At 38.6% G+C, this 26,995-nt stretch overlaps 3 protein-coding genes across 6 annotated transcripts; 2 read left to right on the forward strand and 1 right to left on the reverse strand.

Moving 5' to 3' along the window:
• Window positions 1-65: 65 nt before the first annotated feature.
• Window positions 66-6,116, forward strand: LOC5521082 (sorting nexin-11). Of its 2 annotated transcripts, none has more exons than XM_032366220.2 (5): window positions 66-319; window positions 2,996-3,076; window positions 3,211-3,320; window positions 3,645-3,746; window positions 4,215-6,116. In XM_032366220.2, exons 1-5 carry the CDS (start codon window positions 188-190, stop codon window positions 4,585-4,587), a joined length of 798 nt encoding a protein of 265 aa, XP_032222111.1. In that variant the 5' UTR covers window positions 66-187; the 3' UTR covers window positions 4,588-6,116. The 2 variants fall into 2 exon arrangements, with proteins under 2 accessions (XP_032222111.1, XP_032222110.1); XM_032366219.2 differs by lacking the exon at window positions 66-319 and adding an exon at window positions 891-1,223.
• LOC5520991 (nicotinamide/nicotinic acid mononucleotide adenylyltransferase 1) lies at window positions 6,117-9,945 on the reverse strand. Its single transcript, XM_001640838.2, has 8 exons — window positions 9,826-9,945; window positions 9,655-9,743; window positions 9,507-9,574; window positions 7,849-7,937; window positions 7,621-7,703; window positions 7,289-7,390; window positions 6,644-6,702; window positions 6,117-6,580 (listed from the first exon to the last, which is right to left on the reverse strand). The coding sequence occupies exons 1-8, from the start codon at window positions 9,911-9,913 to the stop codon at window positions 6,481-6,483; spliced, it is 678 nt and encodes a 225-aa protein (XP_001640888.1). The 5' UTR covers window positions 9,914-9,945; the 3' UTR covers window positions 6,117-6,480.
• Window positions 9,946-10,948: 1,003 nt separating this feature from the next.
• Window positions 10,949-26,678, forward strand: LOC5520992 (casein kinase I). 3 transcript variants are annotated; one of them, XM_032366217.2, is made up of 10 exons: window positions 10,949-11,105; window positions 12,073-12,197; window positions 14,299-14,405; window positions 14,969-15,095; window positions 18,044-18,142; window positions 18,731-18,870; window positions 19,267-19,354; window positions 19,794-19,868; window positions 20,264-20,522; window positions 24,416-26,678. In XM_032366217.2, exons 2-10 carry the CDS (start codon window positions 12,084-12,086, stop codon window positions 24,424-24,426), a joined length of 1,020 nt encoding a protein of 339 aa, XP_032222108.1. In that variant the 5' UTR covers window positions 10,949-11,105; window positions 12,073-12,083; the 3' UTR covers window positions 24,427-26,678. The 3 variants fall into 3 exon arrangements, with proteins under 3 accessions (XP_032222108.1, XP_032222109.1, XP_001640801.1); XM_032366218.2 differs by having other exon boundaries at window positions 20,264-20,471; XM_001640751.3 differs by having other exon boundaries at window positions 19,267-19,345.
• The last annotated feature ends 317 nt before the right edge of the window (window positions 26,679-26,995 follow it).

Genomic DNA, 26,995 nt, shown 5'->3' on the forward strand with positions numbered 1-26,995 from the left:
GGGACAATCGTGATGGTATCACGCAACAAGCGCTTGACCTATACCTCGTCTTTCTGTCGCTTTCGGTTTAGACGAGGCAACCAGATCAGCGAGGCATTTGTATAATGGGCAAGGGGATACTAGGACTGTACGCTAACCAATAAGGCTCTATCACACGCACAAAGGGAAAGTAACCAGAACAGTGATCATGGTTTTTGATTTCTTTAATTGTCGTCGCGGCCATGGACGTCCTATTGAGCAAAGTATGGAGGACTCGGCATCGTTTGTCTGCCAGGCGTGCGGACAGACCAGGATTGAGACACGATCCCGTAGCTATCAGGTAGGTATAATCTGCAGGGTGTCTATTCCATGTAAATTACTTTTAGTCTATTTTTACTTGCCTGCGTGCAGCCGGAAATAACTATTTCCGGCTGCACGCAGGCTAATTTTTACTTGAGGGTAAGCTGGTAAGCGGAGACGTTAAAAGGAGCGGAAGTAGCGTGTGAAAATCCGAGAGGAGACCAAAGTGGAAAAAAGGAACAACCCTTTCTTTCTTTTTCCCTTCTCCGTCGCCACTTGTTTCGATCGCATTCACTAGCGGGTACTTCTCTAGTGATTAGCCGAATTTTGCGTTTATTGCTCTTGCGCAAAAAGAACAAGGAAAAGGACTACAGTGGTTTTCCCTAAATGGGTTTTCAGCGCAACAAAATGTAGTTGTTTAAGTGTAATAGTCAAGCCAGAATAAAAAAAAACACAAAGACATTACGGTGTATTAGTACTAAATAAACTAAACAAAATAGTATTTCACGGGTTTTTTAAAAACCACTCTACTAAAATTAATAAATTAACATGGGTTGCCTTTGCGCTGATCCCACAGGGACCCCGAAAAGCATTTCACCAAAAAAATGTAAAAAAGGCATCATTATTTGCTGTTATGGTCTTAAGATTTACGAAACATCCATTTTTTCTAAGCTCTAGGCTTGTTTAATGTATTTAGTTTCGCGTTTTGTGTGTTCTAACTAAAATCACACAAGTATCACGTGCCGCCGTGTGGTCACGAGTTTTACATAATACGACAACAATGAAGTCAGATGAAACCGGCCATCGCGCCAAGACTAGTTTATCCTGATATTACCAGATCCCGATACTGCTATTTATATAACTGCCCTCTAATTTTTTGCTCCAAACAAGTTGTAAGTGTAATGACAAAATCGAAAGACAGTCAAAGTGGCCATGAATGTGAGGTAAGGCCCTAATACGGTAAGCACAAACTCGGTGCTCATATTTCCCGTGGGTTGAGACATCGTTGCAAACTAAAAGTTCGTCTTGATTAAGTATCGTGATTTTTCGGTTCCTGCTTTGCTATCCTGCTTTTGCGAATAAGAAATTGGACATTAAGTTAGTTTTGCAAAGTTCTACATAGTAATCAGGGATAGATCCAGGCCTAAAGTTGGCTGATTGCAAATGGTCACGGCCAATCATGGGGGGGAGGGGTATAGGGGCATGCCCAACAGGAAATTTTTGAAATTACGTGTTTGAAACATGCAATCTGTACAATTTTTAGGGATGCATATAGCAGATATGAGATCATAAATTCAAGATAACGTTTCACCGGTGCTGTATTTTAAAAAATTTTGGTCATTTAAAACTGAGTGACTTCATTGATCAATAAGTCAGATAATAAATACACTATTTCTACCTAATTTAACCAAATTTGTGTTCTTGAAAGTTTGGCGAGGCAAGTACCAGTTATTCTCTTCGAATACCCCTTGGCAGTATCCGAATGGTGTGATTGTAATATATGAAAAACAACCTCCCCTTGCATTATAACATAGCTTGTGCCACACAGACAGCAACTCGTATCAATAATTGACTCCACGACTTCTAAATTCTAAGCAATTTTACGGTGGATTATCCCATCTAGTTGCTGATCTATTGGCACTTCTTCTCTTTGCATGTTTCTCCTAGATTCATCCATTAGAGGCATTGAAAATTCGTGTACTGGTCAATTTTGCTCATGTGTGGTATCTTACCAGCCTATTTACCTTACTAAAGTAACAGCCAAAAATCTTCCCAAATAAAACACAGGGCAAACAGAAATGGCATTAATATACTAAGAATACACTGTCCGGGGGTTTTGCTAAAAACATTATGTATTTCACTTACGAGGGCAACCACTTGCCATAACTCATAGAGAATTCTAAAGAGCTATCATCCTGTTGCCACACTTTCATCATTAATTCCAACTTCTCGGGATCTGAATTCGATCAAATTCTACACCATAATCAAAAGGATAACACTCCTCCTTTCGGCAGACAGGCTCTCCACGAGAAACGTCTGCATTTTAGGAAGCCATGCTTCGCTTTTCAGGATTTTGGTTCGAGAGATGTGTACAAGAGATCACACGCTAAAGCAAGCAAAGGCCTACTTTCACAGGGGTAGTATCGGGATTTTATTGTCAACTGATTCCAAAGTGATTCACACGTTATAGCAACCAATCCAAACAGAGCTCGAGTAGTTCCGCCTGGGCCATAGCCAATCAGTGAAGAGCTTGAGTGGTTCCAGAAAACGCGCATAATTTTTATACACGCGAAAAATTTCTAAATGGGTCCCCTCCCCCAAACTAGATTTATCACTCACCATCAGGAGCAATATTTCCAGTGGGGGACCAGAAATTCTGTCTAAGCGCTAAAGGAAATAACACCGAAATAACCCAGGAAGCAGGTCTTATAGTGTTTAAATAACAGACAACAGATGGATGTTTATTTTTATTGAACGTTTTGAAATTCAAATCTACAAAAAAAAGAAAATGTTTGTATTTTGAGTGATTCACTGGAATCAGTTGAATCAGTCTGGACCCACCCCTGGTAATGATAATTACTACAAGAATTACATTGTATTTTCATTGTAAAGCTTATCTCCCTTATGGATGCAAATAGTATCCACATCTGTATACACAATAATGCTCCCTAATGTTCCGCTTTTGCTAGCCTTAACACGTAAATCTTTTTCACAGGCAATTCTCGTCGAAGTTAACAGACCACAGATTCACATTTGCAAAGGGTCAAAGTTCGTGGACTATGAAATTTATATTCAGGTAGAAAATCTTAAAATTATGCCTGATGTTAAGAGTTAATACTTTATTATTTAAGCTAAAGAATTCTTAATTGTGAAAAGCATAACATTTTTATCTGAATATGTATAAATGATTATTGTTTTATTTATTCTTAGACAAATAATATGGCTTTTGCCAAGAAGTTGTCAAATATTAGAAGAAGATATTCAGACTTCATCTGGCTAAGGAAACAGCTTACAACAAATGAAGTCAATGGTTTTGGCAGGTAAGATATTAATTTGAAACCATGATTAGAAGTTGTCAAAAGTTGTCATGTCAGAAGTTGTCATTTTACACTTTACTTTTAAACATGTCATTCTGCGATCATCATTTCCAGATAAGTTTGCCTGCGCATAACCCTAGAAACTTACCCCAACTACCAGAATGCGGTGCACGCCTTTATAAGCTTTGCACCAAACGAACATCTGCTCTGCATGTTAGATGAAATAGGCTTCCATGTCGAGTGCATACGCATGCTTATAGCTGGAATGGCCTAACCAGAGCTTGTAACTGTTGTGTAAACAGCCGTATTTGTTGTTGTTTTTTTTAGTGAAAGGGTAGTTCCCTGTCTCCCTCCTAAACGTCTGTTTGGGCGATTTGAACCAAAGTTTGTATTTTCACGAAAGCATGGTCTGCAAGACTTCCTTGACAAGTAAGCTGTCAGTTTTTGTCATCACAAATTGGGACACTGGGGGTATTCCCTTCTTCCCCCCCCCCCAATGGAAATTTGACCGAATATCTTCAGTCTCCTAAGACTGCTATTTGATGAGCTAAAGGGAATGCACTCTACCTATCACACACCCCTAGCTTGCCCTTTACTTCTTCAATGCATAATAACATTTTTCCATTACTCATTGGTAGGGGGGACATAACGCAGGACTAATTAGCACGGCAATACTGCAATATTTTTTCACCCCAATACCGCTATTTAAAAAGCGAAATCTCGCATCTCGCAGTGTTTTGAAATAATGTACCACTGCATTTTTTTTTTTTGCCCTTTTACCGCAATATCGTACAAGAAAAAGGCCAATACTGCAGTACTGCAAACCCTAACATCCCCCACCATTGGTAGGGTCTATTTAGACTTTTCAAACTTAAGTCGAAAACATTTTTCTTTCAGGGTCTTGAGCATTAGAGACTTCTTATCTTACTCTGGTCTGCATTTATTCTTACAAAGTAAGCTATCTGTGGATCAGATAGAAGCGTATTTAGACGGACGATATAAACAAGACTTAATGGTTGATGAAATAATATCACAAGAGCTGAGTGAAGATCCCATACCAGGAGCCAAGGAATGTAGTGCTGCTACCTGCCCCTTCATTGTTATCTCAGACAGTGAATCATTTACGTTTGTGGACTGTATAAAAGAAGAGGATGTTCAATCATTTCACAGCTCAGTCATGGCATCAGGAGACAGTTGTGTTAGTATTAATTCTATGGGACAACTGGATCCACAAGAAACTAGGACGTTTCTCTACACATCTTACAAGTAAAAGTTAGGTAGTTTCTTGGTGTTACGGAGCACCAGCACCAAAAACACAATGGAACAAAAGCCAAAAACAAAGACCTTAGAACGAGACAAAGAAATAGAGTACAAAGGCCTTGAGCACCAAAAACAAAGCTCCCGTAACACCAAGGAATACCCAAAAGTTAGGAAAAGTAATGTCATTATTGAAAGCTTTAATCGTTTCATGTTCTTATTAGTCGTCAGGCCAACTTTTTCAGAACAGAATATTTGAGATTGGCTTTCAGGTCAAAGGTGATGCTTACATCACACACATCAATAATGACTTGGTTGGCAAAATCAAATAATACATTTTAAGTATATATTTTTATATGCTATCATTACTTAGGAAGCTATTAAATATTAAGGGTATCTCAGGAGACAATAAGCCCTATTTATGTAGACTTTTAATGTAACCCTTGGAAAGCAGGTTTTTGTTTATTTACTAATACTAAATGGCAAGTCCTATCTTAAAGAAAGAGATTTAACTTAATAAGAGATTTAACTTAATAAGTTTAAGTTAAATCTCTAGTGTTAAGTTAAATCTCTAGTGTTTTTTTTATCATTAGCTTTTAAACTTTCAATGTATAGCCTCAAAGCCAAATAAATTAAACTTTTAAACTAATGCTCCATGCCAGTTCATGGCTTCAGTTTTTTTATAAATTATTTTTCAATTGTCAAAAAAATATTCTATTCTTGCTATTCTAAGGCAGAAACTAAAATTAATGTATAATATAATTTTTAAACTTCAATTGCAATTAAGTTGATTATATTTATAGAAATATTTGTATGGAAAGTGGGTTTGGGTACGACAACAGAGAAAGAGTGCAAGCCCATGCTTGGGTGTCCTCCCTTTCCAACACCACTTTCTTATTGAGGATCCTCAAATATTTGAACTTTTTCAATATAAAACTACTTGTTCTGGGAGAGGAATTAATTAAGAAAGAACAAACTAAATCAAATTTTAATTAAAGTAAAAACAAAAGATAACAAAGAATCCACATCTGCCCTTCAGAAAAGTACATGACACATACAAAATCCAAAGAATTGATACTTCAAATTTGCTCTTCAATACAACCAAGCATATTTTACCGATATTGATACATGAATATGACCTATATTTCATGGGTATCCTAGTATAGTAAAGGTTTTAACCTTGCCCAACCTGCAGTGTACTAAAATTACCACACTCCTGGACAAAAACTGTTGAAACACCAAGATTTTCTCACACAAAAAAATCAAAATTTCTTATGCGCCATACTTTTATCTCCCTTCCCCATAAAACAGTATCGTGTATAATGGGAGGCTAGGGGAGTGAGCAAGAATATACCGGGTGTTCAACATTGTTTTGAGGGCAAATATGAACTGAATTATGTACATAATAACATTTTGTGAAGTATCGTAAAAAATCAGCTACCTAGATCTATTGATGTGATTCTATATGATCAGTGAGGCAGGTGTGGGCGATTTTTACAATACTCATAGGAGGAATTAAAGTGACCTCTTCTAACAGCTTGATCAGTTTTGTGTGTTTTTATTGTGAATTACAGTATTTACACATCCCCAAAACCACAAACTGTGAGCTTGGTCTCCATGTGGTCTCAAATGATGATGCATGTGTGTCTTGAGCACTTGCCTGCTTGGCACTTTTGCTCAACTGTGCTTTTATATTTTTGGGATCGCAATTGAATTGTGGCTGAATTGGAGAATTGCTTCTTAATTTGATTTGTCGGGTTGAACTGTTGGGGAAAATGGCTAAATTCTTGTGGAAAAGCTTAATGGCTTATCTGCTGTGAAAAGGATTTAATTGCTGTGGAAAAGCTCAATTCTGGTTGAATTAGACCCCCTTTTTTGCCCTCCGCATTTGGGGCTAATTTGGTGCTTATCCTTTTACTGGGGTATATAGCTTGTTATTATGGATGTAATCAATGATTGAATCAGGAACAAGGTACTTTATACTTTCTCTCCGCCTAAGAGCACACCTACAAGAAAAAAAAAACAGGTTATCACAAAAAAATGAGGTATTATGGATACAACACATTTACCTTATTTTTGTAGCACTAATTTCATTAGGTATCCACTCTGTCACAATATGTATATTATTCTAGAAAAGAAATACAGTGTCATTTTTTAACTTTTTGCATATAGTCATGAAGCACTTGGATGTAGCAAAACCTGTGAAACCATTAGCAATGACAGGATGTATTGAAAGTGAGAATTCATTTGTCATTTGAGTATTTGAATCTCACATGTGATCACACTGATATGAACTTTATAGGGGCCATGTCATTAAGTATCTGTGGGCCACAGATACTCAGCAACCTGCCATTCAAGAATAAAAGAAAGCCTGGAGTTTTTCACATGAATATATGGGATTCTCTTAGTCATCTGCTTATAATTCAAAAAATATTCAGAGAGTTTCAAGCCTTAATGTGCCCCACAACTGATGGTGAAACCCCTTCAAGGTGATACCCTATGAATGTATATCTCACACAGGATTAAAATCAAGATGATTACAAGAGAGGATGGAGTTATATCGACATAGAGTGTACAGGCATCTTGATTTAATTTCTGTTTGAGATCAAGGCAATGGGGAAAATGCCGCACATTCAGTATAGCATAAGTAGAGATTATTCCATATTTCACTGTTTATGGTTTTGGTGGTTGCCCATTTAAAGACAAAAACCTGCCTTGTGTTTTGTAAGAACATCAGAGTTGTAAATGAACTCTTCTGGATTTGACCCATGCCTTGTTATAACAACAATTCCATGTTCCTTTACTATGCTCTCAATCTGTAAAAAAAAAACAGCAAGAAAATAGCATTACCTTTTGTTAAAAAAGAGGATAATTAAAGAAAAATATAGATGACACCCTTTTAACTCACATAAAAGAGAGCAAACTTGTGAAAAAAGATTATTTACGAAAAAATATTCTTTCCCCCCCCCCCTGATGAGGAAACCAGCAACCTCATCAGGGAATTTTAATTAAAGTTCATAATCATTTTGCAAAGTGTGAAACTCACATCACTATCTAACCACAATCCTGGAACTGCAAAGGATTCTAGCAAATCAGCACCGCAGAGTAATTTAACAGTACAACTGTTATCTAGTGTTAGAAAGAAAAATATAAGGCAATTAGTGATCAGATCATGTTTCTACGCCAGAAAGAACAAAATTTATTGGGAGACATTGTTTAAGCAAAGTTTTAAAATAAGAGACATAATTTTGAGCATATTTCTGTGAAACCTTACCATGTTTCTTCCTTGCTTGCTCTGTCATATAGTTAAGAACTGTCTTGGTTGTTGACCAGCCATCTTGTTTACTTTCCCAGTCATCAACTCTTTAAAAGTACAGGAAAAGCGAACTAATATTTTTTCAATGACTGACACAGGGGAGTTGAAAACCAGTGACTTTTACTCTCAAGGTTCATATATCGTAAAAATCCCCTGTATCTGAGCTTTGCCATCAAGATTGTGACAACAAGTAAATATCGCTTCAGAAAAAAATATTCTATAATCTAATCAACATTTTTCCTTTTTTATATCAGTAATAAAAAATAATAATTCCTTGTTTAGTGCCAATTATCGAACACACATGCAAGATCTATATTGTGCGCAGCAACTTTCTGAACAGCAAACGTCTGCTGATTGGCTCAACGATCGCTAGCCGGCTCTCATTGTGGGTCATTCGGAAAGGTTTCATTTTCGAATATTGGGAACCCTGTGTGCCCACAAAGGTCGAAGTGCGCTGGGCCGAGGGTACAAAGAAATGAGAGCCGGCAACAAAACCCCCCCTTTCTGAATGAAGCCCACTTCACGCTTGGCTGCGCTTTGACCTCAGCGAGGCCTTAGCTGTCAAAATCTAGCCAATGATGATCGATGCAAAGTAAACAAGAGTTTGACAGTTTTCTGCATACATGCAAACTGGCATTAGATCATAACAAACCAAGCTCTTGCTAAAATGCCTGAGTTACGATGTCTTCATCAATTCAGCAGGCATGCAAGGTTTATGACAATTTCTGCAGGATTTGCGACTGCAATCTAAATCTAAATTACGGGACAAAAATATCGTTTGAGAATTTGTTTGTTCCTTCCCACCAAGAAGGTAGTCATGGTACGCCTCTCACGGATCTCTACGAAACAGCGGGCATCAGATGCATAAAGTCACACAACTTTTCAAGCCGAGCGTGCAATTCGTGTGCTAAGAAAATACGCAATCTTGCTGGCCTTTTTTCCTATATTAAGGATGCGCTCTGCAAGCAGGAAAACCTTGAGAAAACTCTGACCAAAGGGAATAAGAAACATAACTCGGCAGTTCTCGTGCCTGGTAAAAGTCCTCTGAGAAAAGCTACACGCTACCCGCCTACCTCAAAGCTATCGAAGAAATCCCTTTACAACGCTGGTGACAATTTACTGAACATTGAGGGTTTAGTTTCGCATTTGTGCCTTCCAATTCGTGTAAAGCTTGGTTAATAACAAGTTGGTTGTTGATGCTTTCCGCCATATTGAAGTTCTGGACAGGATTTGGCACGTTCAAACGCTTGAGTGACACATATGCCAAAATCAGCCAATCAGAGCGCAGCGTTTGTGGGCAAACGCTGAGGATTCGAAAAGAGGGGTTTTGTTGCCGGCTCTCATTTCTTTGCACCCTCAGCCCAGCACACCTCGGCCTTAGCGTGCGCACAGGGTTCCCAATACTCGAAAATAAAACATTTCCGAATAACCCACAATGAGGGCCAGCAAGCAGGCTAAACGATTGCAGGAAAGCCAATTAGCTGCTTTAGCTTTTGAGCCCCATGTTAGGGTATACCCACCCCTCCCAAAAAATAAATAAACCTCATCCCTCCCTCCAAAAAAATTATCAAGCTTTGAGATTTTCTGGGGCGAACAAGTATGCAGTAGATTCTTACCTTAACCAGCTTGAGGTTTTAACTGCCAAATTACACATTGCTAATCTGTGTTGCGATGCGACAAGATCCTGTAAAAGCACAAGTTTATATGCTAACACAAAGAAAAGCAATATGCTCGTGCGCTCAATAGCCATTTATTTCTACTCACTTTTTTCTTATAAGCGTCATGAGCGGGAGAAAAAATCCCCTCAACAACAGTAAAGAAGCCAGTGCGGTGAAGAGTGTCGCGGGCTAGTTCTACAAGTAATAACACAAGTAACCATGATGGATTAATCACGAGTACCTAGAAAATGGCGACACATATCACAATAACATTTACCAAATAGTCTAAGATGCATATGTGTCACTGGGTTGAAGCAACCGCAGCTTAGAAGAACTACTTTTTTAGTTGTTCCTGTTGCCGCCATTTTGAAATGGATACCCGCTGTGCAAGAAGACCGTCAGCTCGCATCGTATGCGCGTAAGGCTTGGTAACCAGTTGATATAATACTAATACTGCCACTCTTACCCTGGGTACCAGAGGCTCCGAACTTAGTTAGAGCCGCGAAGGGGCGTCAACGCTTCGCGGCTCTAGCGAAGTTCGGAGCCTCTGGTACCCAGGGTACTGCACGGCTAAAAAAGATCAAACGACGGAGAGGCCAATCGAACAACATCATGTGCACCGTCTTGAAAACCGAGACAAATATTCATTCAGGGAGTGTTTGCTTAATATCCCGGGGGAAGGGAAGATATTCGGGGGGGGGGGGGGGGACTTTCACCCAAAGAGGGGCTCCTGTAAAGCAGTGGCTCTGATTTCATTTTTTTATGAGTCCGACTGAAATCCTATGGGGGGGAGGGGTCGAAAAAAATTGTTACACTGACCCCTCCCCGCCCCTCACATCCCCCTAGTAAAATAATTTTTTTTTCTTCTCAAAGTCACACGACGGCGCCGCTTGCAAAGAATCCAAGTCTGTCTTCTTGCAAATGGGATGAAATACGAGCTAAAATACACCTTATCCAGAAAAGAGGGATATCCGTGAGGTTTGTTTCCACGATTATCATCCGAGCGTCTAGAGCCAGGATGGAATACATTTTTACATTGTTTTTATGCCGAGATGCCCCCACTGACTTACTCTAAGCTTTTGAAACTTCTACACATGCAGATAGTATGTTCCAATAACTTTTGTTTCGTCAAAAAATGTTGATATCGGGGTTGTTTTAAAATAACCATTTTTTTTCCTGGTTGGTACGATATGAGTGTGCAGAAGTAACGAGGTCGAGTTGAGGGCATTATCTTTTCGCCTAGCATTTAGCATAGAATTGTTGTGGGGTGGTACCTTTACCAGATAAGTTGAACGTACGGGGCTATACGTTCCTACGTTCCTGTTAAACAAGTTGTCATACCCTCTTTTTTTTCAAACAATAGATTATCGATTGATTTCCGTAATGGTTGCCAGGGGTGACAGCTCATCCCATAATAGTCTTCGACAGCACGAAGATAAATATGGAGTCCTAAAAATGATGCTTCAAGTCGATCATGTAAAGGCTTAGTAGAAGCTCTATTTCGCTATTTTAAGGCTTTTAAAGCGCCCAATTATCAAGAAGAAGCGTCAAAAAAAGGTATTAAGAAGTCATATGTGATCGTGAATCGTTTTATATGAGGTTTTATGGCATGTAAAACTGGGCGTTCGACGCCGTTCTTTGGAACAAGGGAAGCTCCTTTGTGTTCAATTCGGCAGGATTGCTAAGAATATGTTCCTTCAGGACGCCTTTACTCGACTTGCCGAGGAATTTAATAGCGGTGGACTTGAATTGGTGGTGGTTTAGTTCGCTGTTATATGCCAAATAACTACTTTAAAAGAAATGTTTTCTGTCCTTCGCTCATAGTCGTACATAATTCATGATCGCGTCCGTGAACAATATGTGACCGAATATCGGGCAAAAATGCGCGTTTTCAAAACTCAAGATTTCCCCAGTTTTAACAAACAAACTTTACTCATTTTATAATTTGCTATGATTATTCTTAAAAATCAAAGCATTTTTATATTTGTGTGTGTTAAAAAAAGCCGTTTCAGTCATGGACTAAACAAAACAATTTAGCTCCGCAGAGTTCAATATTCATTGAAATGTAGAGGGATGGGATAATATTTGTAGATTATGCTTGTTTTACTTCTCCCTTAACGTAGTTATATATCGATTTCTATTTCACCCAGATAAAGTGACTTCTTTCTTATTTTGGGGGGGTGAATAGGGGTATGTAAATCCGCCGGTCCGCTACATTTTCGGGGCAAATCCGTGGATCCGCAGATATTTTTAGATCCGTATGGTTTGACATATAAACAATAGCATGGATTGAAATTCGTTTCAAATCCGAAATTGGACAGTCAAAGCAGTCAAAATCCGAAATCCGCCCCCAAATTGTCAACAGATCCGTGATCCCCCGTATTTTCAAAATCCGCCAATCCGCTGAAATCATTACCTAAATCCATGGGCATTTCAGGGCCGAATCCACCGATCCGCAAAGCTATTCACCCCCCCCCCCCCTTTTTTTTAATGTACCAATTTAATTGTGGTTATATTTTAACAGCTTTCGCCAAAATGTCCACTCCAAAGTCAGAATTCATTGTGCAGGGAAAATACAGACTCGTACGAAAAATTGGCAGTGGATCATTTGGAGATATTTATTTATGCGTTCACACAGAAAATGGAGAGGTAGGTATAACAATCACTTATTTCAACTTGTTCTGGAAGCAAAACATGGAAACAAAATATACTTATAAGTGTATTACTTGTATGTAAAAAATGTATCTACAAAGTACAAAGTGTATAGATATCCGAGAGCAGGGGGCGTTTTTCCCAATACTAGATATCCAGCAACTTTTACAATTGGTCAAAATAAAGCATATGAATTGTATTTAGAAATTCAAAGCCATGTAGCTTTGTTTGGAGGTGATTCTGATGGTTTTATATGGAAGGTTCCTGTTTTCAAGGTTTTAGGATTCCTGTGGAAGGGTGAAAGGAGAGCCCACAAGGAAGGCCAACCTTTTTCATACTACCTTTTGGCGCTTGACGTCAGTGTCAAGAGTTGTCAAAATGGCAAAGCAGCCGCTCAACATAACTGTTTTCACCTCAAAATGTATTAAATTTGCATTCTACGAATAATTGTTTTAGTATATACTTGGCGGGGACTGAAGAAGACACATTTTGCTGTAAATATTTCAATAAATTTCCAACTTTGTGTACCTTTAAAGGTCGGGGAAAACGAGGTATCCCTTCAGACAGTTGTTGATTTTCGTATCTTTTTTAAGATTTTGCTTGCTCTGAACATTAAGGGCACCAACCCCATTCTGTTTTTCCACACAATGCTTTTAACCACAATGCAATACAGAAACTCCAATAAAGACAATATACAAATTTTGACCAAAATTATTTTGTAGACTTATTCAGTCCAGTTTGACACATAGTTTTCAAGAATTTGATTGTAGAAATGGTTTTTTTCCGCTTTGGATCCTCCACAGACAATAAGGTGCATTCGCTAAAATATTTCTCTCGATTGTGATACATTATGCAGGCCAACATTGAGTAACTGGTCGTTTTCCTTCATATAAAGTGATGATGTGCTGCTTTTCTTTATCACAAATAAAACTTCAGCAAACTTGTACTTGTCCTACGCATTGCGAAATCATTTTGCCTGAAGTGTAGAAGACCCAGGGAGTGTGAAGCCAATTTTCCGTAAAGACAATGAATCTTAATAAATTTTTACAAAACTGCAGTTTCAATGTGAAGCACGATAACTTCAGGTGTACCCTGCTAGCAGAGGCTTTTCGGTTGTGTTCCTTGTTTGTGCTTGTATTCGCGGTTTCGGCTTCTCGCATTGTTTTGGTGGTTTTGACGCTAAAACACCAAAATGCGAATCAGCAAGGGAAGTGTTAAAGACAGAGAAAGAAAAGTTCTGCTAGCAGGGTACTTCAGGTGCAAAAAGCAAGTTTTTTTATGGTAATTCCACAAATCGACTCATTATTCCAAAATTTAGCTGTGACTACTGTCCATTAGTATATAAACCTCAGGAAAATTCCAAGAACAAGCGATTTTATTGGTTGAGAATCTTGGGATAAAATGCAATATACACCTCTTAGGGGGTTGTTATTTTCCTCCACCCAAAAATCAAGCAAAATGGCGGGTGTAACAGCCGATTTGCAGGTGTTTCCAAACAGAAAATTGTTCTAAAGCTCGTTTTATATACTAAAACAAGTATTCCATTTCAGTGGATACTGGCTTAAAATAATATCTACCTCAATGGAAATGGTATAATTGTTAATTATTTCAAGATAGCGAACCAAGTATTTCATAAAATAATTTGTATGTGGGTTTCTGAGTGCAAAACGGGAATTCTAGGAAGTTTCAAAAGTGAATTCGACAAAAAATATTTTTCTTCCTTTGGAAAGGCCAACATCATATATGAATCCTCCCCGATCATGCTGGTGAGATCTTTAGCTTCCACACTGATCTAAACTCGCAGGCTTTCACTTCTTCAGCAGAAGCAAATATTATTTATTCCTTGATGTACTGTAAGAGCCATTCTATAACTTAAGATTCTTAAGAGGCAGCCTTGTTTCCAAGGCTTTCTGCTTCCTGGTCGCGTGTCAACCCTAAGAGCAGACAAATTCAACTTTCAGATTACAAAGACTATAATCTAGGAAATATATTACTAGTCGCTAATACCAGTGACATAAATTTACATCAGCATTGATTATTGAAAACATGGTGTTGATTTAGAGCATTTTTATCTCTTTTTATCTGTTGGTTTGTTTAGGAAAAAGCAGTCAAGCTTGAATCACAAAAAGCAAGGCATCCTCAACTACTCTATGAATCAAAGCTTTACAAAATCTTGGCTGGTGGGTCAGGAATCCCTGCGATAAGGTGAATATTTACATTTAAAGGCAATTATTATTCTGATATAAGTTTAGAGTTTAATTCATGGGTTGGGTTTTTTTTAACATCACTAAATAAAATTCACAATGAAAACTAAACATCCCTATTTTATAAGCCAATACATATACTCAGAAACTAAAAAAATGCATTTGCAACCAGAAAAAGACTTGAAAAGGGTTTTTGTTTCTTGGGAAACATCAGGGAGTTTAAAAAAAGTACTTGCATCAGGGGATTGTTTTTTTTTTTTTAGTTGGCTCTTGAACCATCCATCCACTCTCAAAGTTTTCTGTGATTTTTTTTCCCATTTAACAAGATCTCTAAGTCCAAATAATGATAATGAAATCTCACAAGTTTATTATGGAAGAATAAAATAGAGTCCTTTTACAAATATACTCAGTTACAAGAGTTTTAGAGGATTGTTTTGGCTGTAGTAGTAGTTTACTATTATAGTAGTATTTATTAGTATGCAGTATTTAGATACTTTGGACAATGAGTAATTTGTTATTGTACATTTTGTAATTGTCATCCTTGTCTGGTTTATCTTTCTGTAGACATTTCAGTCAAGAGAATGACTATAATGTGCTAGTAATGGACTTGCTAGGGCCAAGTTTGGAAGACTTGTTCAATTTTTGTAATAGAAAATTCAACATGAAGACTGTTCTTATGCTGGCAGATCAGGTGTGTTGGCTAATGGTTTTTTTGAAAAATTACATGGAAACATTCATAACCAAGGGGAGGGGGGTCTGATAATAATAGTGAACTTAAGATTCACAATGGCTCACATGTTAAATTGCACGTATTGGTGTTTAGAACGTGACACGAAATTCTCTTTTGCTTATTTTGACAAATCGACTGGTTAGTGTAGTAGTGTAATATCCCAACAATAATTCCTCCAATTTTTGCTACTTGACTCGGAAACCAGATTTTTTACCCTTTTAAAATAAGCTATTTTGACAAATTTTCGCATAAAACCAGCGACATCCGATTATCTAATTTGCATACCACTTGTGACGTCAAGATTTGTACAAGTGGGTGATAAACATTAGACATTCCCCTACAAAATAGGACGACCCCCACCCAAAATACACATATAATTGATCATGGAGTCCGTATTCTCCCCAGAAAATAGCTTAGTTTTACCCCTTAGCAAAGTATCCATAAGGGAATCCTGCAGCAATTGGAGCGGTAATTTTTAAAAATATTTTTATAAGCTTTAGAACACCATTTGCGCGCGAATCACTCAACTTTTCGGCAAACTTACTCCTTTTTCGATCACAATTGTGATCAAAGTAATAAGATATACCCTGTTAATAATTGGGAAACGAGGCAAAAAGTAACGCATCTATATTTTTGCAAAGCAGAATGCATATTTTTAAAGCGTCTATGCTTTCAATTAATACAGAGAAAAAAATGTTTGAATTTTTTTGTCCTATTTATTGCGAATTGTCACAATAACACAACACGCTCTTAGAAGAACATTTTTTTACGCACTAAATAATGAAGCCTACAGATTACAAGGGAAGCAAGCTATAAATCATCTACACAAAGATATAAAAAAACGTCAAGATATCAAACTCAAAATGAAACGACTGGAAATCTAGAAACTAAAAAGTAGGTTAAGATGCGAGGACAAAAACTCATCAATAAACGAACGGCAAAAAAAAACTCGATTGTATTCTCTTTTAATAAATGAACAAACAAATACAGTAGATGGTACTAGCATTATAACCCCTGAATAGTTCTAATGTTTTTTAAAGAAAAACTGCCATCAAGACTTGGTATATGTGAAAGGGAATCCACAACAACCGCACAAATGTACATTTACTAGCAAAACAAAGCGTACTGTGCGATAAAAAAACACTCACAAGAAAACTTGCACCCTTCACCGTGCTTTTCTTGGCTCTAGAACAAATTCGTATTTATGTTTACCCTCCCTCCCGATTGTAATGACTGATAATTGTCGATAATTTGACTGTTCGTTTTGTAGAGAAATATTATTCCTTGAATGATTGAATCAAATGCTGTTGTCAGTCGGCGCGGTAAAACAAACTATTTCGCTTTTCCGGTTTGGCAATCTGTTGTACTTTGAGGCTCAACAGAGAACCAGATTATTACAATTGCATGTGGTTCTTTCAACATTTTCCACCCCGGGGTGCTGTTTGAAGGTGTACTGGTGTTTTTGCGAGTTTACTAACTTTAGTGAAGTTGTTCACTCGTCTTGGTTTTATGGCCATTCGCATTCGCATGTGGAAGAAATGGTACAACTCAGTTTGCGAATAAAAATGCATTGAAATGAAGTCCAACCCAATAGAACATATTCTGATAATCAAACCATTCATCCTTACCGGTAAAAATGAAGCGTAGTGCTCAAAACAAGCCAAAATTATTCGTTTGAAATCCATTTACTTAAATGAACCGATCGACTCAAACAGGTAAACACTCCAGAGATGTCTTTTCATTCCATTCATTTCAGGTTTCAATAAAACCCCTATCTTAGTGATGGAAGAAAGTTAGTCTTGGATCCATTGTTTGAACATTGTAATCATCTTTCTTTACCAAGTCTTGAAAAGCGAGGAAATAGAAAAAATACAAGAGATATGCTCGTCCTCATCTTTACAAATCTACAATAGCAAGCGAAGTTCGACTGGAACCCCATCAAGTTTGTACAACTCTTGACGTCATCCAATCAAAAAAAGGTCGCCAAGACAAGACATTTTCAAAACACAATTACAAAAATTCCTGTAATCAATAAGCGCAAAGGTTTTTTTTAAAACCAAACATCGATAGCTATATTTTGTTATAAAAGCTTATGTATTTTTCGTGTCATGGTCTCTTTAAGCTTTAACTTTGCATTTGTGCCAACGGAATCTCTCTGCCATCACAGATCCTAATGTCCCTAATATGATGGTAGGGGGTGGTCTTATCCTGACTGGTCCATTGTGTTGACAAATGTGGAAGAAAGATTCATAGCCCAACTGGGGGAGGGGTGAAAATATTGCCTAGGATTTTTATGATATGGGTAGTTGTTTTGGTGAAGATCATGAATTCAGCTTTGTCAAACTCACAATGATGTGCAATCCATCATTACCAAATTGTCACTTTGGAGGGCACTAAAATGTTTGATATCTCCTTGGTATGAAATTCAGGATTCAAGTTCATTGGTATTTAAGTGGAAGGGCTTGATTCCAACAGCATCTGTTGTTATCTAAACCTTTCTCTCACACCATCAAGCTTTATACAATGTCACATGTGTAAACTGCACGCTCTGATTGGTCCAAAGTCCATGTGTTATTAGAGGACACATGCAGGCTTGGTGTCTGCATGCGCTTGCGTTCCCGCAAAAGTAGATTGTAACATAAGAAAAAAATTTTCAGTGATGTATAAAACAAATTGATCACATTTTTGGGTGGGTCTGTTCTCTGATATAGATGCACAGATGCATTACAGCGTGTCATGAACAAAAAAGTACACAACGAGATGCAGTCATCTATTAGAAGACAGAAGCACACAAAAATGAGATCTATTTGATGAATAGTACATCGAAACTGTTCTATTTCTTAAATAGTAATAAAGACTATATTCCCAGCATTTTAATTAACTTTATCCAACTTTATTGTATCTTGCAGATGATCGCACGCATTGAATATGTCCATAATAAAAATTTCATTCACCGTGATATCAAGCCTGACAATTTCCTCATGGGAATTGGCAGACATTGTAACAAGGTATCAGTACCATTTTTCTCCATCACATTTATTTAGTCTTAGTGTGTAAAGTGTTGTCTATGACATATTTGTCTGTTGTGTTAGGACAGTTCCCATTAGGAAACTCTTGTACTAGCGGAATCGGAAGCCTTAATGTTCAGTTTTAGTGTCTATAAAAATGTACAACTCACAAAATGGGGTGATGTTGCATTGTGGGCAGGTTACTAATGTGTTTAAAAGGAAATTGAGTCATGTTATAAGGATTTGACTGGGAATCAACATTCCATCACACCCAATACAACTCTATTTGTCCCCCCTATAAGCACATTGGAAACCTGCCCACAATGCGACCTAAAATTCACAAACCGTGTAGGTACCTACAAATAAAAAAAAACAAGTGTTTGTGGTTGCTTATTATTTACAAACATTATATTTATAAATGAACTGCAGTGATGTCAGAGCCACTGAGAGCCAGACTATTATCATCATATAATTATATTGACATTTACAATGTTTTTTTTTAGAAATAGGAATATTATTATCGTATAAGTGATTAAATTAGTTTTAACCATCTGTTTTGATGAGTGCTTTCCATTGTGTACTCTTTAGCTCTACTTGATAGATTTTGGTCTCGCAAAGAAGTACAGAGACAGCAGGACAAAGCAGCATATTTCGTACAGAGAAGATAAGAATCTCACAGGAACTGCAAGATATGCCAGTATAAATGCCCACCTCGGCATTGAGCAATCGTAAGTTTCCTACTTAGTAAGGGGAAATAAACCTGTGTTGTTGTAGATTGTTTGTGTTAAAGGAAGTGCTCAAAACCTTGGGGCTGGATTACACGCAAAAATTCAGATACCGAGACATGTTTCTAGTTGACTGTTTGAATATCTTGTCACATACTTCTGGTGTTCACGATTTTACTTGTTGTTCTGTAAATGTAAAGATTTTTTAATCTTCATTTTTAGGAAAATCTATAGTACATTGAAAGCATGACGAGACTTCAACATTTTTTGTCAAAAATCTGGAAACCCTATACATCGTTAGTTTTTCTCCTGGTTAAGTTCTTGTTTTGCTGAAGTGCACAGGTTGGTGATGTGTTTATGTCAAATCTTTTGATAATTACTTTTTCTTTGTTTCATCAGCCGGAGAGATGATATGGAGTCCTTAGGATATGTTCTGATGTACTTCAACCGAAGTAATTTACCTTGGCAAGGCCTTAAGGTAGATAAGGTAGAAGTTTTCTTAACTATTTAATCAACTACTTAACTGTAACAAAGAAAAGAATTATGGGAAAGGGAACACTAAATGTTTCTTGTGATACCTTGAAAAGACACAAGATAAGGCTTAATTGGAAGCAAATCTCAATATGATAGATGCTTGAACTGTTTGTTTTTGTTGTTGTTTCTCTTTTCAAATTACATTCTCAATTAAAAAAATCACACCAAGAAAACAAGATAGCATCATTATAGTTATTTTTTGTCATCTTTATTTTTATTAAAAACGACCCCTATTTGTTTGTTGTTGCTTTTTGTCTGAGAAAAGAATTTTATAACTGCCAATGCCATATCTAATTTTGCTTCATACCTGTTCTATCCCACTATTAAAGTGTTTTATATAAAGTGTTTATAAAGTTGCTGTTGCCTAAAACTCTGCCAATTTTGGTTAACAGGCTGCCACAAAGAAACAGAAATATGAGAAGATAAGCGAGAAAAAAATGTCAACGCCTGTAGAGGTTTTATGTAAGGTAAGGAGTGCCATGATAAAGATGCACCCTTGCTTTCCTTGATCAAGAGATGGGGTGGGGGGAGGGGGGGGGGGGTAGAAAAGGTTGCCTCCTATTTGGTGAATGTCAGGTTATACACCCATTTCATTAAACGTTGTCAGTTCGAATGGCTATTGGCAAGTGGCTGTTCTAAGACCAATTACTGCTTATGGGAATGATTATTTGTAATGATATATATATGACAAAGTAATATATTCAGTATAAATTTGACTAGTTCTGTGGTATTTTTTGATAGCAGAACTGCTATTTGACACATGGCATTTGCCATACCTTATACTAATTACGATACCCCTACAAAATCATTATCCAGTACTCTACAATCCGTAATCACCATCTGTGTTATTTCTCCTCTCCAGGGCTTCCCCGCTGAGTTCTCGATGTATCTCAACTACTGTAAAGGACTGCGGTTTGAAGAAGCTCCAGACTACATGTATCTACGCCAGCTCTTCCGCATCCTATTCCGCACACTTAACCATCAATATGATTATATCTTTGATTGGACGACACTAAAGCAGAAGTCTGGTTGTCAAGGTGCAGTTCCCGGCACCGCAGTGGCCACGCCGGGTACAGCCCCCCATACAGCGCAATACAGAAGAGAAACATCTAGGGCCAGGCGTAAGTTATTTTGAAATGAACAAGAAATGTTATCAGTTGCACTCTATAAGAGATTACGTAGTCCCTTTCCATATACACATCAGCAATTGTAAATGACACTGCACTCAAGAATCCATCTACCGAGTCCAAGAAGCCTGCATTGGCTCTTGTCATTGTTTATAATCGCATATTGTACAGCTTTCGTCATGGCCCTAAAAATAACATCATTATACCGTGTCCATCTTCCTGTTCATCTCCCTGGCGCTGAATGGCCCAAGGACTAGCTCTACCGAGCCCAATTCTGGTGTTTCTCCGGATAAGTTTAACAGGATCATTTTGGAGAGTCATGGAGTCACTCGACCAAACACAGCCTGGCTATTTGCATATCGTAAGATGTCACGCCAGTTTAACGCACCATCGACAACCTGGTTTAATCTGGCTTCTGCATCTCGCGTCACACAATTTCTCCTAATCATTGCCTCAGATTGCTCTTCACTCAACCCTTCAAACATCCGTGTGGTGTGTGTAGCAAACCGACAAAATCTAATCAAAAGGCAAATTGCTGTGACGAATGTAATCAGTGGATGCATAACAAATGTATTTACACGTCAGTGGAATCGTACTCGCGCTTTATGGATAATTCAAGACTGGTGTGAATCTGCAAAAATTGCGCCTTCCCTAACTTCTCAACAAAGGACTTTACTGACAATATATGTGTCCAGGAAAACAGTTTTTCGCTGCTTTCAAATGACAACAATGCGACATCATTCATCTGATACGGAGTGCACAGTACCCTGGTTCAAGAGCCTTGAACGGCCACTAAATAGAGAGACGTTCGCGGCTCTGAAACCAGGGTAAGTGCACAGGTACCGCTGTTCCTCTGTTAACATCTAGTCCGATCGCTGCAACACCTAGACGCAAGCTCAACAAACTTAGATGCATGGAAATAAGTTGTGATAGTTGCTATGCTTAAGGCCCATATTAATCTGCACAATTATGACGTCATTTATGGTTGTGAGAGCAAAATTACATGTGCCACTCCAACTGGTGCTGCTTTTCCTCTTTACTATACAGTATATTGAAATGAGTTACCGAAGGTGACGGGGGCGTCTTTTTGGCATTAAATTTTGACACAATATCCACAGAAATTACAAATGTGACCGCTGACCAGTGTGATGAGAGCATGTGGGCGTCTGTAAAGCTAAAAGTTAAAAACAACTTTTCTTGTGCTCATTCTACCGGTCCCCAAGCTTATCAGTGTCCACCCTCGAAGTTCTCTCCCAAGTAATCCGAGATGTTTTCAACAAGAGTAGTAAACCCCATCCAAATATCGTAATCTCTGGAGACTTCCACTGTGGTGATATAAATTGGCACTCGGACCCGCCTACCTCTACGGCTTCTCTCGTGCACAGTCTGTTTGATCAATGACTTTACTCTTAGTCAACCTTATCAATGACTTTGCTCTTAGTCAACCTTATCAATGACTTTGCTCTTAGTCAACCTTATCAATGACTTTGCTCTTAGTCAACCTTATCAATGACTTTGCTCTTAGTCAACCTTATCAATGACTTTGCTCTTAGTCAACCTTATCAATGACTTTGCTCTTAGTCAACCTTATCAATGACTTTGCTCTTAGTCAGCATGTGACTGTTCCAGCCTGCCGTGCCTCACTAAAGACCTTGGACCTTGTTTTATCATCCACCTGAACAACGTCTCAGACATTGACACTTCCCCTGGGATGAGCGACTACGATATCGTGACCTTAAACGTGGCACTTTGCCACGATAGGACTGGAAGACCTGCATGGAAGATTTATTTGACAAGGCGAACTGGGATGGCCTCTGTCACTCATCAAATCTGTTAGGGATGCCTTCATGATGACTTGTAATTTGCCCTCTGTGGAAGAAAACTGGACTTCTTTTAAAAATAGCATTTTATCAGCAAAGAACCTATTTCTAAAATGACTAAAAAGAAGCCAGACCTCCCGTGGTTGACCAGATCTAAGAAGCGCCAAATGAGAAAGTGCGAGCGACTATTTCACAAGGCTAAGCATTATAGTAACCATTTGTCATCTGCGTGGTCTGACTCTAGACAGCAGCAGAACAAAGTTACAAAAGCCCTGTGTGCTGCTCACAGCTCTTATCTCAATGACGTCATAGGCGGAAACCTTACAGAAAACCCGAAGAAATTCTGGGGGTATGTGAGACACTGTCGTACTGAAAGCCATGGAGTTCCAGTTCTACGTTCATTCGATTCCATGTGTCACCCAAAGATAAGGCCAAGGCCTTAAATCGCCAATTTCAAAGCGGGTTTACTCTTGAGAATTACCTTAACCCTGATCTAGGTCATCCTTTGTTTTCAGCAATTAATGACATCACTTTCACAGTGACAGGTGTATGTATGTCTCTAAATCGAATGGTCCTGACAGCCGTCCCGCCCGCGTTCTTCGTGACTTGTCAAATTAGATAGCAGGCATGTTGACACTTGTCTCCCAACAAAGTTATGATCACGGAGAGCTCCAGGGTAACTCCAGTCTACCTCCAGTCTACTAAAAAGGTGCGAAGCACAACCCTGGTAACTATCAACCAATCTCGTTAACATGTTTGGCATGCAAAGTCATGGAGCACATGGTGCTTAGCCATCTTAACAAACATCCCTTAGTGAATAATATTCTACCACCTTTACAGCACGGCTTCCGAGCAGGCTTTTCCTGTGGGACGCAGCTAATTTTAGCAGTACACAACTGGTCCAGAAGGTTTTTTTTTTCCAGTGTGGAACCACATACCAACACACAGATGTTTCCTTGCATGAGCAGGTCCAGAAAAACGCGGCACGTTTTGTAACCTCGAACTACAATAACACTGCCAGTACCACCGAAATGGTTAAATCCCTTGGTTGGGATACCCTTGAAGAAGGCTTTACCAACAACTACTGTTATTCTACAAGATCAGAGGCGGCCTAGACACTATTTCATTCGCGCCTTGCATCAGGGAAAACCCAAGGCTCTCCCAAAGAAACAGTATGGCGTATATCCAATTGCCGACAAAAGTGAATGCCTATCGGATGCCCTTCATGCCCAGAACGATCAGGGCATGGAACCTCCTACCCGAAGGAGCATCAAATCCCTGCAAGTCTTCATGGCCACCGCCCTTCCTGCTGTTCGATCAATGCAGATACCTGCCACATGTGCCGCCTTTAATAGCCGTGCGCTATTACCGCCCCATTGAATTAGCGCAAGCTATAAAGGGTCATGACTTTAAGATACCATGAAACACTTCAGGTTACAACACATCGATTCTCTGAATGCAACTTGATTTTAAACAGGTGTATATTGACTAGAGTATTTTAATTCTGTTTGAACACAGTTCTATTATGAGCTTGGATTTCTGTATGTGACTCTTTCCCGTGATGTGGTGGCTCATAATAGTGGTGCGGAACTGATCAAAACAAACCCCAGGCAAAGTGTACTTGGCTTATCCACGGGCTATAGGTTACTCCCAGTCTTAAAACTATTTGGGTTTAAAATTTTAAATTTATCAGAATCGTTATTTGTGTGCATCTAGTGAACTTTTGATATCAGCTAAAACTAAAATTTACACTTTTCTCACCTTTCTCACCCTCCGACCTTTAGAGAACCCCGCAAATCCTTTTAAATCGCCACAAACCCTGGTATTCACTTCCAATTTAATGCGCTATATGCGTAGTGACCCGCGCATGCGTGCGACTTGGCTTGTTTGGGGAACGCAAAGCGCCAGTTAATCATTAGTTAATTCATTCAACCAAAGTGCCACTACTCGTCACCATCATCATCATTTATTTCACCATTTTTATATTTCAATTCCATTGCCCTATATCCCATGATCTAAAGCAGTACTTTCAAGATTGTTTAACTCTGATCTTGTATCTCTCTGCAGGTGGCCGTTGACGTGATCACCTTGTAATGTGTGTAGATGCTGAGCCAGATACATCATTTACATATAATGTCACCATGCTGCTTAGCATGTTCAGCAAGCCACGCCGTGTGATGAGGTCTCTGCTCAGCATTGATGTCAAAACAGTCAGAAAGCTACGCCGTGTGATGAGGTCTCTGCCCAGCATTGATGGCAAGAACATTTAGCAAGCTACTCTGTGTGATCCCATTTCTGCTCAGCATTGATGTCAAGAACAGGGTAGCAAGCTACTCTCTGTGATGACATCTCTGCTAAGCATTGATGGCGAGAACTGGGTTGCAAGCTACTTCATGTGATGCCATCTCTGCTCAACATTGATGGCAAGAACAGTCCGCAAGCTACTCCCTGTGATGCCATCTCTGCTCAGCATTGATGTCAAGAACAGGGTAGCAAGCTACTCCCTGTGATGCCATCTCTGCTCAGCATTGATGTCAAGAACAGGGTTGCAAGCTACTTCATGTGATGACATCTCTGCTCAGCATTGATGTCAAGAACAGGGTTGCAAGCTACTTCATGTGATGACATCTCTGCTCATTATTGATATCAGAAACATGGTAGCGAGCTACTCCCTATGATGCCATCTCTGCTCAGCATTGATGTCAAGAACAGGGTTGCAAGCTACTCCCTATGATGCCATCTCTGCTCAGCATTGATGTCAAGAACAGTCAGCATGCTATTCCCTTTGATGCCATCTCTGCACAGCATTGATGTCAAGAAGAGGGTTGCAAGCTACTTCGTGTGATTACATCTCTGCTCCTCTATCATCCCATTTTCTTCATTCTATGTGGCAGCCAAATGTCGCAAGTCTACACATGAACAGGTCTGCCTTTGAATGGGTTCTATGTTGCTGAATTCCTCATACTTTCAGTCTGTTTCAGCAAAGTCATTTATCACCTGGGGTAGTTAGTATAATGGTTTGTAAATTTTAGATTGATGTTTTGTCGAAGTTTTTCATCATGGTGATGATGATGATTGATAGTAGTGGTGAAAAGGATGATGGTGGGTAATGATGATGGAAGTGGTAGTGACAATGATGGTGATGGTGGCAGGAGTGATGATGACGACGACGACTGTGGTGGTGGTAGTAGTGGTGTTTGTGGTGATGATGGTGGCGAGGATGACGGGTAATGGTGATAAAGAATGATGAAAAATGATATTCTCCCATTTTGGCCGAATTTCTGATGCAGCAAAATGTATTAAGTGTATATGACTTCACAATCATCAATCTAAAGTTTATACAACCGCACATTGGTTTCTTTGTATTAAGGTAACCTTTAGAGTATTTGTCTCATCGAAGTACTATTTTTGCAGAATAATTTTAGATAAGCCGTTATTGATATTTGTCTTAATGCTCCTTGTTAAGGCTGCATTAATACACGTACGGCATACCTACTTCACAAACCATACTGGTATGGTTTTAAAATCTCATTTACCAACATTTACATCGTAGATATAACACTATAGATTTCACATCCTGTAATAAAGAGCTTATCGACACGCTTAATTTCTTACGCAGATAACGTAACTTTTATTTAAGATAAGCACCACTTCATTTTCGGCTTAACATTATTTTTAGTTTACAGCTTCTTTGCTACTCCCTTTCTGTTCAGCATGAGTTCTATCATTGGTAGCTTGCTTGGAACCACTCCATTTTCACACTTAATGTCCTGTAAGATCTCCTTTGGAGAGAATTTTTAATACCCTGTAGAAGGCTTAGACTTGTCAGAATGCGTTGCCCTGTCAAGCTTGTAATGCTGAAATACCAGCTCCAAGAGCACCGGATTCTTTGCTTTGTTTTTTGTGCAAAATGAATTTTTATAAGAGCAATTTGAAGATTAGTCATTAAATAGTGAAAAGGGAACAAACATTGTACATATTATTCTAGTAGGCCTGGGGCGCTTCTCGGCTGATAGGAATTGGGTCATGTACAAAACGTCAATAACGTGTGTGCTTTTACATTTCTTTTTGTCATTTCACGACTTTTACTTGAGCCAGTTCTAAGGGACGCTCTATTTTTTGTTTTTTTCATTTGAGTTATTGTTATGTCCATTGCCCAACTCACTTCAGTGTTACCTTAAAGCATTGTTACAAATGCTGACATTGGGTTGCTTTATTTTTCCAACAGACCGTGTCCATAAATCTTCTGCAAGTTATGGACACAGCCTTTTGCTCTCTTTGTCGCCCTAGAATTCTTGATAACATCAGTTAAATAAAACTGTTAAACGAATATGTTGATTTTGTTTGTCTGACAACTCCTTACAGACTATTAGTGGCATTACCCCCTGACAACTCTCTAGATCTTTTAGCCTGACCCCAAGCCCTAGAATTCTTGTTAACATCAGTTAAATAAAACTGTTAAACGAATATGTTGATTTTGTTTGTCTGACAACTCCTTACAGACTCTTAGTGGCAGTACCCCCTGACAACTCTCTAGATCTTTTACCCTGACCCCAACCTACAGCCTTCCATCCCTGACATCATCCCCTGACTACCCTCTGAATCTTCTACTTTGACCCCAACCTACAACCTCCCACTCCTGACATC

The sequence above is a fragment of the Nematostella vectensis genome, chromosome 6 (assembly GCF_932526225.1).
Source record: "Nematostella vectensis chromosome 6, jaNemVect1.1, whole genome shotgun sequence".
Lineage (NCBI taxonomy): Eukaryota > Metazoa > Cnidaria > Anthozoa > Actiniaria > Edwardsiidae > Nematostella > Nematostella vectensis.

Bases quoted from the DNA above. Each gene is read 5' to 3' on its own strand.
- LOC5521082 (XM_032366219.2), top strand. From the start codon at position 1,071: ATGAAACCGGCCATCGCGCCAAGACTAGTTTATCCTGATATTACCAGA. The intron at 3,077-3,210 runs GTAGAAAATCTT...ATTTATTCTTAG, and splicing joins ACTATGAAATTTATATTCAG to ACAAATAATATGGCTTTTGC. The intron at 3,747-4,214 runs GTAAGCTGTCAG...TTTTTCTTTCAG, and splicing joins CTGCAAGACTTCCTTGACAA to GGTCTTGAGCATTAGAGACT.
- LOC5520991 (XM_001640838.2), bottom strand. From the start codon at position 9,913: ATGGCGGCAACAGGAACAACTAAAAAAGTAGTTCTTCTAAGCTGCGGT. The intron at 7,391-7,620 runs GTGAGTTTCACA...TTTTTTTTACAG, and splicing joins GATTGTGGTTAGATAGTGAT to ATTGAGAGCATAGTAAAGGA. The intron at 6,581-6,643 runs GTAAATGTGTTG...TTTTTCTTGTAG, and splicing joins ATTAGTGCTACAAAAATAAG to GTGTGCTCTTAGGCGGAGAG.
- LOC5520992 (XM_032366217.2), top strand. From the start codon at position 12,084: ATGTCCACTCCAAAGTCAGAATTCATTGTGCAGGGAAAATACAGACTC. The intron at 18,143-18,730 runs GTATCAGTACCA...TGTACTCTTTAG, and splicing joins TTGGCAGACATTGTAACAAG to CTCTACTTGATAGATTTTGG. The intron at 19,869-20,263 runs GTAAGGAGTGCC...TCTCCTCTCCAG, and splicing joins CTGTAGAGGTTTTATGTAAG to GGCTTCCCCGCTGAGTTCTC.